We start from the raw sequence: 15,956 nt of genomic DNA, 5'->3' as shown, positions 1-15,956 counted from the left end.
TCTTATTTTGGAATGCAACATCAGAATGTCTTGAAACGGCGCAGTTGACACTGTGAGAAGGTGTCCTCTCCAGCTGAGTTGAAATTGGTCTGTGGAAACTAGGATTTAATTTTTTATGAATTTCTGAAAATATGAGCAAAACAGCAGAAACATGAGTTTTGAGGGGCTCTTATTTTGGAATGCAACATCAGAATGTTTTGAAACTGTGCATTTGACACTGTGACAAGGTGAACTGTCCATCTGAGGTGAAATTAGTCTGTGGAAACTAGGATTTTATTTTTTATGAATTTCTGAAAATATGAGAAAAACTGCAGAAACATGAGTTTTGAGGGGCTCTTATTTTGGAATGCAACATCAGAATGTCTTGAAACGGTGCAGTTGACACTGTGAGAATGTGTCCTCTCCAGCTGAGGTGAAATAAGTCTGTGGAAACTAGGATTTTATTTTTTATGAATTTCTGAAAATATGAGCAAAACAGCAGAAACATGAGTTTTGGGGTCTCTTATTTTGGAATGCAACATCTGAATGTCTTGAAACGGTGCAGTTGACACTGTGACAAGGTGAACTGTCCATCTGAGGTGAAATTAGTCTGTGGAAACTAGGATTTTATTTTTTATGAATTTCTGAAAATATGAGCAAAACAGAAGAAACATGAGTTTTGGGGGCTCTTATTTTGGAATGCAACATCTGAATGTCTTGAAACGGTGCAGTTGACACTGTGAGAATGTGTCCTCTCCAGCTGAGGTGAAATTAGTCTGTGGAGACTAGGATTTTATTTTTTATGAATTTCTGAAAATATGAGCAAAACAGCAGAAACATGAGTTTTGGGGTCTCTTATTTTGGAATGCAACATCAGAATGTCTTGAAACGGTGCAGTGGACACTGAGAGAAGGTGTCCTCTTCAGCTGAGTTGAAATTGGTCTGTGGAAACTAGGATTTTATTTTTTATGAATTTCTGAAAATATGAGCAAAACTGCAGAAACATGAGTTTTGGGGGGCTCTTATTTTGGAATGCAACATCAGAATGTCTTGAAACGGTGCAGTGGACACTGAGAGAAGGTGTCCTCTCCAGCTGAGGTGAAATTAGTCTGTGGAAACTAGGATTTTATTTTTTATGAATTTCTGAAAATATGAGCAAAACAGCAGAAACATGAGTTTTGAGGGGCTCTTATTTTGGAATGCAACATCAGAATGTCTTGAAACGGTGCAGTTGACACTGTGAGAATGTGTCCTCTCCAGCTGAGGTGAAATTAGTCTGTGGAGACTAGGATTTTATTTTTTATGAATTTCTGAAAATATGAGCAAAACAATTTTTTTTTTTGTTATTTTTATTGACTGACTGACTGACTGACTGAATAAATGAATGAATGTGAAATCACGTTCAGATCGGTTCACAGACAGTCTTACCGTAATACCAAGTGTATGCGCGGACCGCGAAATATAGGGGCGGCTAGATTGACCGCTCATTTCTGGGTGGCGGCTGGCTTGACCGCAGTAAAGAAAACGGGTGTCGTGAGCGCACGCTTGACTGAAACGCATAATAAAATGAGCGTTGCAAATGATTTAGTAGGTTTGAGCATAAAAAAATATGTGGCAAAGATAAAATAGGATTACAGCTGTAATTGATTTTTGTAATTTATTATATTTTTATTTTTGCACTAGTTTATTTTATTTTGCAATTTATTATTTTTTTTTGCAAATCTTATTTTTTCCGCTCAATACTTTATTTTTCCTTTGCAATTCTTTATTTTTGTTTGCAAAACATTTTTTTATTGCTCAATTCTTTTTTGCGTTTTGCAAAACTTTATTTTTGTGCAAAACTTTAAGGCATTAATTTGACTCCATACCCTACCCCCTTTTGTCACCTCACGTACCCCCAGGGGTACACGTACCCCAGTTTGGGAACCACTGCTCTAGTCTAATTTGATGTTATGGGTCTTTGGGGTGGGGATTGTTGTAAAAGTTCATTAAAAATATTACAACCAACCCTCATGAAGATTCCAATAAATCCAGATATCAATCACATCCACTACTAAGGCAAGGTCACATGATTTTTGTTTGTTTGTTTGTTTTTGAGGGATTTTTGTGGTGTTTACATTAATGGGTTTCCATCATAGTTTTTGCGCATGTCTTCTTACCGAATAAAAATATTGCGTTTTTTATGTGACAACCCAAAATTAACATAAAAATAGGTGGATGGAAACATAGCCAGTGAATGAACCATTATGTGACAGGAATACAGTACAGACACACAAACAATGGTTTTGTGCTAAATTTTAAGTAATAAAAGAAATATGATACAATGTTTTTTTGTCACTTTATATTGTTCACTTATTTCAAAACTGATTATTCTTTGTTCTTAAAGAACAGCCTCGCATAAATTTAGATTGTGTGGATCTTATTTCAGCAAATAAGATCTATCTATCCCCAACTAGTGGTACAACTCATCCTAGTAGTGGTGAAACTCTTTGTGTTTGACATGAACTCACATAATCTGTGATTGTGTAGTAAACGTCCAAGTAAGTTATATTTGTAGTAGACAAATGTGGCTACCATGCAGTGTTGCCAGACGTACGATAATTATCGTATTTGTACGATAATTTTGACCTCTGTACGATGTACGATCAATAATGAAAAAATCCCATAATGTACGATAATTTCAGTATTTTGTGACACTTAAAATGATGGTCGTTATAATCGGCTCATTGATCTAGCTGTGTGGATCCTAACTTGAACTTTGTTAGGCACGTCTTCCATCTCATCTCTTGTTACGTGTTCTCGGCCAATCATTGTGGAGAATGAATCTCTCTCACGAGCTCAGCCCTGCATCTCAATGTGCATACTGTCCACCCTATCCGCCCGAAATAGTATTGAAAATGCTATATACTATTTAGGATGGATAGTATGCACATTGAGACGCAGGCCAAGTTAACGTTTCTGCAGCGGCGCTTAGGTCAGTTGTTTCCCACTAAGGCACGCCTAATAATTATTTATGTATTGTGGTAATTTACAGTTCATGTCAAAAAGTTGTTGGTCTATAGATAAATAGCTGTATTATGTACATTTGACTCTCATGTCACCTTTATTTATACAGCTCTTTTTACAATGCAGATTGTGTCAAAGTATAGCTTTACAGAGATAGAGAGAACATAATTTTGGCTGTACAGCAGCAAAAATAGTGTGATTGTCCAGCTTAAGTTAGTTCAGTATTGATTCTTTCTGTTGTAAAAATAATTAGTTATTAATTTAGTTCATTTACCTATACAAAAAAGTCGTGTACGATAATTTTCTTCCAAATACGATAATTTTGAGCTTCTGGTACGATAATTGGACATTTCCAATCTGGCAACACTGCTACCATGTATCAAATTTTGAGAGATCTAGCAAAAACAACCACTGAGTTACCGATGCTCAAACAAAAGGTGTTACTTTCATCCCCGGTCTCCCCTTTTGTACATTAAACACTGTTGCGATTGCATGCGCTACTATGGCCATCTTGTGGTAAAAGTTATAGCATTATTTAATTACTTTACTGTTGGTTTGTGTGCTACTTATTCCCCTTTATTTGTTTCAACGCAAACATGTATATGGTACATACCTTATGCGCCAGAAAAACAAGCATGCAGCCATCTTTAGAATTTTGTCTTTGAACTTCCGTTTTTGTGGTAGCTCCGTATATTTCTATGGCATCGCTGTTGAAGAGTAATTAGCTGGTGAACTGAATTCACTTACTGTAGAGTTAAATGAAAGTGTCAAGAGAGTTGTAATATTTGAACGGATGTTATAACAAATGTCAGTAGACCGTGAAGAATCCGAGCGGTTCATCGTAAATCTGTAAGATCTTACCTTCATGCTGTGGAAATACAAACCGGAAGACACAACACAAAAAGCGCAGAGCTTAAAAGGGGCGTGGCTACATAAGGTCTATAAATAGAGGGACAATAAATCGATAGAAATGATTCTGGATCAATTCTGAGATTTTCTGAATGCATCGAGATTCTCTCTCGAATCGATTCTGATCATTTTTTTAACAGCAGATGGCACACACTTACTCTGCTTGCTTCCAATTCCTTACACACACTACTTGAATCTTCTATAAAATAATCATTCATAAAATTTGAAAAAGTTAAAGCGAATTACAAGGGTGTTTGCAGAGGGCTGTTTACATTAATCTTGTGTCTTAAAAGCATTCTGAGGTGCCGAATGCACAAGCGCTCTTTTGTGCAGTTAAAATGCATTCGGAAAATCTCAGAATCGATTTATTGTCCCAGCACTATCTATAAATATGTTCTGTACCAATTTTGTATTTTTATGGGACATATCTGATATTACAAAGTTTAGCTAATATCACTTCTTGTCACATACAAACGGTAGGCCTGTTAAGTCATATTTAGGTATCATTCTTACTGTATATTAGGCTATAATATTGTCTAACAAGAACAATAGTAGGCCTATCTCCAAGTCTTACAGTTTTTTGTTTGTTTTGCTATTCTGTCTATGATTTTCAGTTTTTAACCTAATTAAAAAATAAAATTTGTGTCACAAGCCATCAACCATCAATAATGTGTCTGTGATGAACAAATAGACAGCACGTCAAATCACTATTTAGCAAATTAATCCAAGTTTGACCCGTTGCAATACATCAAACAAACCACCAGATGTCATGAACACACAATTATTATTCTTCACCAGGCAGAAAACGCTAAACTGAGGTCGATATCGGGTTTGCACAGCAGATGGCGTTACATCACTAAAATCACTGTTCATGTCCTACGTTAACAAGAACAAACATAACACCCCTGTCAGTCAACTGCAAGGAAAAACCAATATTTAAAAATGACAATACTTATTCCTGTCATTGCTACCTTGAAAGCTTGGACAAATCGTCACAGTTCACAGTTGATCAATCTTTGCTTTAAAGGATGAGGAGCTGTCCAACCAGATGTGGTGCTGAAATTCAATGCGCTGCAGTTACACACTGATTTTTATACAATATATATAAAAATATATATTAAACGATTAAAAAAAAACTACGGTGTAAACAAAACACAATTTCCCCTATAATGATGTTAAAAATATAGGAAATGTTCGTTATTTGTTTATACACAATGAGGTTCCTAATCATAAAAAGCATGTGATCAAACAAATTAAACCTTGCATGATTTAATTCCACGACAATTATTCCACTTAGATGAGGGGGTAGATTACACATTATGTGAATTTCAATTTTTCTTTCTCCCTTTCTGTCGAACAGAAATCCTAAAAAAAAAAAAAAACATTTGAAATGAGAGCAATCACGGTCGAAGAATAATTTGTCTTAAAAAAAATGAACTAGCACGGAGCACTCTTTATTAGCATCTAACTTTCCAACGTCTGTTTATGAAAACAAATGAAAACGTATGGCGGCGATCAATAACTTCTCTGCGGGCGAGTGAGTGAATTCTTACTGAGCAACTTTAATACTTGCAGGCTTCTTCGCAGTCAGCATATCTGCCGAGCTCGGTGACTTAAGGTTTGTGGTCCTAAGCAGTTACAGAAGCTCGCTCAATATTTGGAAGTTATAAAGCAAAGCACAACTTGGCGTTACTGGGTAGGGGCTTGACGTGTTAAATGAGCATAAAAGACCCAGCTGGTTGGGGAACCACTCGAGGGGGTAGCAAACAGTGCGTCACATCCTTGGGAAAAAAAGAAGAGCGATTCCAAAGGAATCAACATGTAAGCGCATCTGCATTGGGTGGCATCAATAAGAAGACAGCTGAGGAGAAATGATGACATTGCGCTACAGGTGAATTCATCTATTCATGATTATTCGGGCTCCGCGCGTTCAACTACAATGCCAGTGTAAATAAGTGAAAAAAACAAGAAGGCGCATTTTTGACCTGACTGTGAGTTTTTGACTTCAGCGTCCTCACCCGAATACGATGAAACAACACTGCCTGACAGCAGTCGCGAGAGAGGAAATGCACGCGCAACGAAGGACTGCAAGGTAAAGCAGGAAAAAGTTGGTCCGCGCGCCAAGGCTTCACTATTCAAGGAGTGCTGGACAGCCCAACGTGCGAGGACTTTCTGTGGAAGAAAAGCACAGTGTAGAAGAGATTTAGAGCCCTTTTCTTAAACCGACCAAAGTGTGGATCATGGCTACGGAGGAATCGGGTGGCTTGGCGCAAACCGCCGCCGTTAAACTATCAGAGATGGGGGAAAGAACTAAACAGTTAGGAACTGCGATGCAGGACCCCGAGCGACAAAGAAGGATTATTCTAGTCATTGTATGTGTGGCACTTCTGCTAGACAATATGCTTTACATGGTCATCGTGCCAATTGTGCCAGATTATTTAGCGCGCTTAGAAAGCGAATCAGAGCAGGCGCACGTAACGAGTAATTCTTCATTCAACAGCACGCAAAACGAGAACTTTGACTTGCAGATCGGCGTGCTTTTCGCCTCGAAAGCCATTCTGCAGCTCATTGTCAATCCTTTGACCGGAACTTTCATAGACCGAGTCGGCTACGACATCCCACTTTTAATTGGACTCAGTATCATGTTTGTCTCAACGTGCATTTTTGCCTTCGCAGAGAACTACGCGACTCTGTTCGTCGCGCGCAGCCTGCAAGGGCTCGGCTCGGCGTTCGCAGACACTTCAGGAATTGCCATGATCGCAGACAAGTACACGGAGGAGGCAGAGAGAAGTCGCGCGCTGGGCATTGCCCTCGCGTTCATCTCGTTCGGAAGCCTGGCGGCGCCCCCGTTCGGAGGGGTTCTGTACGAGTTCGCGGGCAAGCGCGTCCCGTTCATTGTGCTCGCCTGTATATGTTTGGCAGATGGTATACTGTGTCTGACTGTCCTCAAGCCCTTTTCCAGCAGGACTAGAGAGAATATGCCGGTTGGCACCCCAATTTACAAACTAATGATTGATCCCTACATAGCAGTCGTGGCAGGAGCTTTGACCACATGTAACATCCCCCTTGCTTTTCTGGAGCCCACCATCGCTAACTGGATGGAGGAGACCATGGATTCATCTCAGTGGGAGATTGGGCTCACCTGGCTACCTGCCTTTTTCCCTCACATATTAGGTGTTTATCTCACTGTCAAGCTGGCAGCACAGTATCCACACTTGCAGTGGTTTTACGGGGCACTGGGCATGGTTATCATTGGCGCCAGCTCTTGTGTTGTGCCGGCTTGCAAAAACTTTGAGCAGCTGATAATCCCCCTGTGTGGCATTTGTTTCGGTATTGCACTGGTAGACACAGCTTTATTACCCACACTCGCTTTTCTCGTAGACATCCGTCACGTGTCTGTGTATGGTAGCGTATACGCTATTGCAGACATCTCCTACTGTGTTGCCTACGCGCTGGGCCCCATCGTGGCCGGTAAAATAGTGCACGATTTAGGTTTTGTGCAACTTAATCTGGGCATGGGTCTGGCGAACGTGCTTTACGCACCAGCCCTGCTCTTCCTGCGCAACGTGTGCTTAATGAAACCATCTCACTCTGAGAGAAACATGTTACTGGATGAGGGAGCCACAGGTCTGTACGACACTATCAGAATGGAGGAACGCCAAAGAAAGAAGCACGGCTACAGTTCATCCGGTAACTGTGTGCCCGTCGACGAGAACGGGAAATTTGCTGGACAATCAAAGTCATTCTCTGAAGAAGAGACGTCTGAGCCAGAATACATATAGTCTGAGTCGTCTGTCCTGTAGTTCATCTGTTACAATCCTGTTTAAAACCTCTGCTGAATATAAATGTTTTTCATTCACTCATTTACATGTTACTCATTGTCCGGAGGAAAACTATTGGTGAACGGCATACAATCTTAAAAATGATTTATTCAATTTACTGAAATGATATTTTCTCCAATACAAGAAAAAAAAAAAAAAAAGAAAAATATATATAATTTCACTGTATAGTATTCCGCTGTATTAAGTTGTATTCAGGGATATAAATATGGTGCAAACATATTAAATATGAAGACGCGTGTGTACGTATTAAATGGGCCTTTTCGTTGAAGTTATTCCGCCGAATTTGTGCTGTTACAAATAATATGCAAAATTTCACCTGACACCTTCATAGAAAAAATGATGGAACTGGTGTGAATCCTGCCTTTTCGGTGTCTGTTTCAAGTATTAAATGTTTAGGGTGTATTTCTGGAATGCGTTACTGTATATTATGGAATATAATGGTGTACATATGTGCATATCAAAATGTACATAATTAAAGGAAAATCTGTGACACGCCTTGTGTGCGCGCCTCTGTGACTCCTTTCATACAGCACGCAGCTACACGCTCAAGCTTTGAAGAGATACATATCCACATCGAAATTTAAATTGATTTCTTTTTTTGTTTTGTTTTTACAAAAGACAATGATTTATTAGTGACAGTTAGAAAACAGAAAAAAAAAATAGTCTATACTTTTGCGTTTATTTTTTTAGTACAGTGAAAGAGCAAAAAACACGAAAAAGAAACGAAAACATATGCTGACATAACACGTATGAACAGGACATCATTATATATAAATAGCTACTACACTATATATAATGAAAAGGCTGTGTTTAAAAAAAATCTTTCAATTCTTTCCACCCCCAAAATTGATTTATAAATAGGCTATAACGCGATTAACCAAAACAGGGAAAGAACATGTACACGAGGTTTTTATTTTTTCTCAAAACAGAAGTAAATCGTAGCTATTTATCTAAAAGAAGAAGAAAAAACGATTGCTTATGGTGCAAGATGGTCTATAATAAGACTTTCCACTTTTCGTTTTAATTAAATTATCGAGCGCGTTCGCGTACGGACATTATTTTTCCTTCTCCGAGATTCTGAAAGGTGGTCATAAATTTCTTTCAAGGACTTAACTTAAAGTAAGTATGAGGTGGGCTGGCAGATGCGGCATCGAGCGAATGGAGTTTAGTGGGAGGAGCCTGAGAAAGGTAACGCTCCTTCAGCATCCTTCCCAAAGAGCATCCTAAGAAGCTCCTGACTTGCAATGAATGGGACGCAAAGTATGCCGCCTGAAACAAGTTAACAGACACCATTAACGGCACTTTCCTCTTAATAAAATACGCCGGGACTATGAATCTGGATAAACCCTTTGAGACACCCGGAGGGCTCGACAAAGAGTAAGACATTTTGGTGAGTATTGTTTAAATTGACACTTTTAAGAATGTAGAAGAACGTTTTTTTTATATATATATATGCCGCTAAAAAGCTGTATAAAAAGACTTTCTACTTCATTTAGATCCATGAGGAACGTATTTAATATTAAAATTCATATTTAATTTGGGATATTTTAAGCTTGCTATAGCCTTGTCTAATGTGGCTGATGAGCAGTTTTTGGTATTTTATGGATATTGAAAACTATTTGTAATGCAATCTTTCACTCATACCTGTATATCGGTTCCAGAGGGAACTGGGAAAAGTGTCAGTGAGCGGATTTTCATCTTTCTTCACTGAATTCTATAACTTTGAGGATGCCTGTTTTGAAAAGGGAACAAGCAAGAGACACGGGAGATCCAAGTGTAAGCAAAATACTAATACATCACTATGTAAAAATGTTTGTATTATGTGGCTTAATGGCTAAATGTCTTCCACACATGATCTTTTAACTATTATTACAAACAGACATGGAAATCTACAATGTTGATAATATTCAAAACATAAATGATCATATTGTTTTATACATGCAATTATAGCAGAAGTGATCTTGTTGTACACAGGGCAAAATTATTTAAATATAATACTTGACAGGGATCACTTGGCGCATGTAAGATTTACTAGGACTCTATATCAAGGCTAATTAGACAAGAGACTCATTAGCTTAAGAACAAATACCATAAGATCAAGAAAACAAATGCTACTTAAGCAGAAGCTGTCCCTGACGTTCAAACGTAAATGAATGAATTGCATTAAAGCTCTGATCATGATCTCAATTTAGGGCCTTCCGAAGCTCCCAGTGCCCCCTTTGCAGCAAACACTGGACATGTACCTGAAGTGCATGAGTCACCTCATACCAGAGGAGCAGTTCAGAAAAACAAAGGCTATTGTAGAGAAATTTGGAGCACCTGGTGGAACGGGAGAAATTCTTCAGAAAAAGTTGCTGGAGAGAAGCAATCTTAAGGCCAACTGGGTAAGGACTGCACTAAGAAAAAATGTGACTTTGCTGTAAGCAATGCTAGGCACATTCTGTAAATACTGTTTTAAAGTTATTTATCTCTTGATCATCGTCTAAGGTGTATGACTACTGGCTCGAAGACATGTATCTGAGCAACAGATTTGCACTACCTGTCAACTCCAGTCCTGTAATGGTCTTTCCTAAGCAGAACTTCAGGTGTCAAAGTGACGTCCTCAGGTACAAGACTATATAGCAGGATATATAGCAGGGGCAATTTTTATTCCTATGAACTGAGATGGAAATGAACCCACTGCATGTCTTCATTGATATCAGTTTATTTAAATGGAAAAGCAATGTCTACATAAGTTAAGGATAGTGTATACGCATTAGAATTGTGCAAAGCTGTCAGGTCTGTAAACTGCATGATCTCATTCATCAACTGCGTAGCTCCATATGGCTGTAATTGAGGGGCTCATTAACTAAAATTTGATTTCTCATTCAGCATAGTTTAATCTGCAGATTAGTAAGCGTGTAAAAGTGTACCTGTTTATTTCAGCCCTAAAGTGGAAGTGTGAAGGAAACAATAATGGACATTTCTATTATGTTTCCTATTTATTGTTTCTACATTTTGTCTTAAAATATAAGTAGTTTCATAACGGTAAGCAACAGTCTAGAATTAGTCTTAGAGAATATATAATTAAACCAATGATTTTGTCAATAAACTACTTTTTCTTTTAAGAAATTAATGCTTGTATTCAGTTATATGCATTAATCAAAAGTGAAAGTTTCACATTACTTCTTTACAAAAAACAAAAAACAAAAAAAAAAAAACATATCTTTTAAACGGTAGTGTATTTATAAACTCTTGCAGATTTTTTTTCTCAACAGATTTGCTGCCCATCTCATTTCTGGCATATTAGAGTATAAATCTCTTATTGATGGGTAAGTTTTACTCCTTGTTTCACATGTAATCACATTAACTTCTAGTATTGTGAACATGGACATATGCTGCTTGTTGCAGACGTGCCCTCCCTGTAGACTACGCTCGAGGGCAGCTGGCCGGGACACCCCTGTGTATGGATCAGTACAACAAAGTCTTCACCTCCTACCGTCTGCCAGGGCCAAAAACTGACACTTTAGTGGCTCAGAAGAGCACGGTTATGCCTGAGCCTGAACATATAATAGTGGCTTGTAAGAATCAGGTAGGTATTACTTCACCTGGTACTGAATCTAAATCTGATAGTTATATATATATATATGAACACTTTAGATGCTAAAGCCTTTAAGTGCCATCTTAAATTTTCTTCTAAAATGAGCATTTTTATCAAGCTCGTACGTTTAGGTTCAGTAATTTCACTTTAATGGCAATTAATAGGTCATTTCCATTGCCATTAAAGTGAAATAACTGAACATAAACATACGAGCTTGATAAAAAAGCTCATTTTAGAAGAAAATTTCAGATGGCACTTAAAGGCTATTGCATCTGAAGTCTCCATATATATACTGATATATATATATAGACTGTATATATATATATATATATATATATATGGTTATGCTTTTCTTTCTAGACATGTTAAAGTTTGTCTCAAAAAATCATTTGTAAAGACAAAGATTTGATGATGTTTTCTGTCATGCATGCTATATGTTTGCAGTTTTTTGTTCTCGACGTGGTGATAAACTTTCGTCGACTGAACGAAAAAGACCTTTACACTCAGCTGGAGCGAATCAGAAAGATGGCAGACAATGAAGAAGAGTGTCTGCCTCCTATCGGTCTGCTCACATCAGATGGCAGAACTCAGTGGGCCGAGGCTCGCAGCGTACTGATCAAAGGTCAGACATCATTTATCCTCAACTATACAAGCTGTATCTGTTACTAGACCTGCAATTTGACATCCAAACATGAAGAAACAAAACAACTTGTGAGACAGCTGCTTTTCCAGATAAACTCAACTAAAAATTCCCCTGATAAAACAAAAAATTCTGTCCAGGTTAATGGAATTGACAAAATATAAAATGTAATACTTCTCAATCTGGTGCAGATTCTACCAACAGGGACTCTCTAGACATGATTGAACGCTGTCTGTGTCTGGTGTGTTTGGACGAGCCGTCTGGCATTGAACTGACTGATACTAACCGAGCTTCGCTGATGCTCCATGGAGGGGGCATGGAAAAAAACGGGGGCAACCGCTGGTACGACAAGCCCATGCAGGTAGAAAAAAAAAACACAGCTGGATCTAAATTGACTAAGAAGATGAATTCTAAAATTAAACCGCTGTAATGATTTCAGTTTGTGATAGGTGCAGACGGATGCTGCGGCGTTGTATGTGAACACTCCCCTTTTGAGGGAATAGTGCTGGTGCAATGTTCAGAGTATCTACTAAGATACATGTAAGCCAAATTATTGTTTTATTGATAGAAATTAATTTCAAAGTATCTCTTTGATTACCCAGAATGCACTGTTGGTCTGGCAAATTCAATGAGTACATTCACTTCTGAAAGAATCTGTAATATCTTTATGCTTATTCTCACTAGCACAGTAGTTGCATTTATGAATTTGCCAAAGACTCAAAGCTCTAATGACACGACTTGAGATATATACCCACACAGCCTGAGAATAGCAACTAAGCTAGTGAAGACGCGATGTGATGGACTGTAAGATTGTTTCTCTCACAGGAGAGGAAGCCCTTCTAAACTGGTGAGAGCAGCCAGCATGAGTGAGCTTCCTGCCCCCAGACGACTGCGCTGGAAATGCTCGCCAGATATCCAAACGCTGCTCACGTCCTCAGCAGATAAATTACAGAGGTAAGTCAGGTGATACACCATGGTAGTGTGTTCTATACAATCTAACAGATATCATTCTGATAGCTTGCCATTTATTAATTACACTAATCTTTACCCTATTATTCCAGAGTATCACAAGTGATTTTTTTTTCACTTATAATATAAATAAATGTTTTAGCATCTTTTGTTTCTTACCCTAGTAAAAAAGTAATATACATTTATTTCATACTAAATATAGTTTAAATCTACTGACATATCGCTTGAGACTTATTGATAAAAATTATAATTAAACTTTATTTGGAGCATTTCTTTATTGCACAATGCACATTAATATTAAGCCTAAAATGTGTTTTAATGTCACTATTGATAAGGACTGTATGGTCTTTGAATAAAATCTGTCTTTAAATGCAAGATATAAAGTAACTAAAGATATTAAAGTAACTAAAGTATACTTGCAATAGATCCACTTTAGCACAAATATACTTCAGTATATCTTTAGTTGGACCTCAGCACTACTTCCTCACAATTAAAGCGCATTAAGTACAAAATTAGTTGTTCCAATTTAGCAGACTTTAAGCATACCAGTTTAGTATATCAAAAGTACTACTGCTACCAAAAGGTATTTTTTATTAAGTACTGATACGTAAATGTATACTTAGCATGAAATAAATGTGTTTCAAAAACATTTTAGTATATTTATTTTCCATTAGGGTACATACTCTATCGTTTAAAAGTATGGGGGCCAGTAAGATTTTTAGTCTGAAAGAAATTAACGCATTTATTTAGGATGCATTAAATTGATCAAAATTGACAGTAGACATTTATAATGTTACAAAGATTTCCATTTCAAATATAGTAAATGCTTTTCTTTTTTTATTCTTCTTTTTGTTGTTGTTGCTGTTCTGTACTGTCTATCAAAGAACCTTTTAAAAAAGTAGCATGGTTTCCATGACAATATTAAGCAGCACAACTGTTTTCTACATTGATAATAATAAGAAATGTTTCTTGAGCACCAAATCAGCATATCAGAATGATTTCTGAAGGATCATGTGACACTGAAGGCTGCATAAGCTGCTGAAACCCTCACAGTAATAAATTGCATTTTAAAATATTAAAATATAGAAAACATTTTAAATTGTAATAATATTTTACAATATTACTGTTCTGTCCTCACATAAATGCAGCCTTGGTGAGCATAAGTGAATTTCAAACTGTTAATTCCCATAGACTTGTGAAAAATCTGGACATGAATGTCAACAAATTCACTGGTTATGGCAAAGAGTTCATCAAGAGACAGAAAATGAGCCCTGATGCTTATGTTCAAGTTGCCCTCCAGTTTGCATTTTACAGGTCAGTCTTCTCTATAATTTAAGATATATTAAAGTAAAGATTTGTGTCTGAAGATTTATGTCTTTTCCCTTCGCATTCAGATGTCATGGACGTCTAGTGCCCACCTATGAAAGTGCATCCATACGCCGCTTTCAAGAGGGACGAGTTGACAACATTCGCTCTTCCACACCTGAGGCCTTTGCATTTGTGAAAGCTATGGCCAATAGCTCTAAAATCACTGTATGTAATTTAGTACACTGCACTTCATTTAGACTGCCCTGCATTTTATGCAAATGTCAACTCATTTGTAGTCAATGCTGTGTGGATTGTCAAAACAGGAATAGCTTAAGGAATAATAACCCCTGTCTTCCTTTACTTATTTAGGATGCTGAGAAAATGGAGATGCTTTGGACTGCCATTAAAGCCCAAACCAATTATACAATTCTAGTAAGTGAAACAGATGGGCTGAATTTGAATTACACAATCTGTCAGTTAGTCATGTTTAACTGTGATTATCAAACTGTGATTGTCATACTGTCTGCTCTACAATAAAACATTGCTTTTCCACTATTTGGAAACAGGCAATCACTGGGATGGCAATAGACAATCACTTGTTGGGGCTGCGAGAGATTGCCAAGGAGCTAAAACTCGAAAAGCCAGAGCTGTTTTCTGATACAACCTATACCACCAGCATCAAGTTCATTCTCTCTACAAGCCAGGTTCACTTTGAAATAATGAGAGATAGACCTAAAATGGATTTTTGATGCATCTTCATTTTAATAGTTTTAGAAAAACATTAGCACTAGATCACCAATCTCTTCTGAAAAAAAACAAAACAAAACACGCTTGTCTTTGCATAGGTTCCTACCACTGAGGAGATGTTCTGCTGCTATGGTCCTGTTGTCCCTAACGGCTACGGAGCCTGTTACAATCCTCAGACGGACCACATCATCTTCTGTGTGTCAAGCTTCCGTGACAGTGCTGAGACCAGCTCAGATTTGTTTGTGAAGAATCTTGAGGGATGCCTGAAGGAAATGCAAGATCTATGCCAAAAATGCAACACTGAACCAGCTGATTCCACAGAAAGGATGGAGGGAACTCCCAAGGTAATGAAGAATGGAAGCAAGTCATAGCAAAAAGCTAAAATGTTTAAATCGCATGGAAGATGCAGGAAGAAACCAATGTGACTGTACAAAGAGTAAACATTTCAGGAGAAAATCATAGTCTCATAAATATAGCAAGGATCATGGACTGATTTAGTGAATACATTTGATATCTAAAAGTATTGAAGTAGGCATTGGGTATTTCCTCTTTTTGAGGAAAAAAATTGCCACATATTATGACCAACAGAAGTGGCATAGTGATTCTATGGAGCTGTAGTCGCTTGACAATAGTGCTAAGTAGATCTATTTAGGTGTTGTGCATTATTTGGCCTATGAGAGCATACAGATTAAAAATGAGCAAATGAAGTTCAGATTCACAGTAGCCCCTGCCTTGGTCTGTCTCCAAGAATCCTACCCAGTTTTTTAGTCTGTCTAAGGACAAGCTCACACTACATGACTGTATGACTACCTGAATTGCTGTGGTGCTCACACTACACAACAAGGTTTTTGTCATCTGTCATCATCTTGTCATATCAGCGCACATACTATCCAACACAACGATGAAGAGGTGCACAAACTACAAGACATTTGGTCAAGAGGCAGTCCCGGTCAACAGCGAAAAAAGTTCTCTCACA

At 37.7% G+C, this 15,956-nt stretch overlaps 2 protein-coding genes across 2 annotated transcripts; both read left to right on the top strand.

The window, feature by feature from the left end:
* The first annotated feature begins 5,765 nt into the window (after window positions 1-5,765).
* On the top strand, window positions 5,766-7,676 carry slc18a3a (solute carrier family 18 member 3a). Its single transcript, XM_067385299.1, has one exon. The coding sequence runs from the start codon at window positions 6,135-6,137 to the stop codon at window positions 7,674-7,676; it is 1,542 nt and encodes a 513-aa protein (XP_067241400.1). The 5' UTR covers window positions 5,766-6,134.
* Window positions 7,677-8,986: 1,310 nt separating this feature from the next.
* On the top strand, window positions 8,987-15,553 carry chata (choline O-acetyltransferase a). The gene is made up of 15 exons (XM_067385298.1): window positions 8,987-9,126; window positions 9,398-9,512; window positions 9,929-10,120; window positions 10,224-10,342; window positions 10,994-11,047; window positions 11,127-11,307; window positions 11,761-11,938; window positions 12,148-12,317; window positions 12,396-12,496; window positions 12,782-12,910; window positions 14,117-14,239; window positions 14,320-14,458; window positions 14,603-14,665; window positions 14,800-14,937; window positions 15,079-15,553. Exons 2-15 carry the CDS (start codon window positions 9,465-9,467, stop codon window positions 15,349-15,351), a joined length of 1,908 nt encoding a protein of 635 aa, XP_067241399.1. The 5' UTR covers window positions 8,987-9,126; window positions 9,398-9,464; the 3' UTR covers window positions 15,352-15,553.
* Window positions 15,554-15,956: the final 403 nt, after the last annotated feature.

The sequence above is a fragment of the Chanodichthys erythropterus genome, chromosome 5 (assembly GCF_024489055.1).
Source record: "Chanodichthys erythropterus isolate Z2021 chromosome 5, ASM2448905v1, whole genome shotgun sequence".
Taxonomy (NCBI): domain Eukaryota; kingdom Metazoa; phylum Chordata; class Actinopteri; order Cypriniformes; family Xenocyprididae; genus Chanodichthys; species Chanodichthys erythropterus.
The sequence above is the reverse complement of the archived record's forward strand: the minus strand, read 5'-3'. Positions and strand labels throughout refer to the sequence as shown.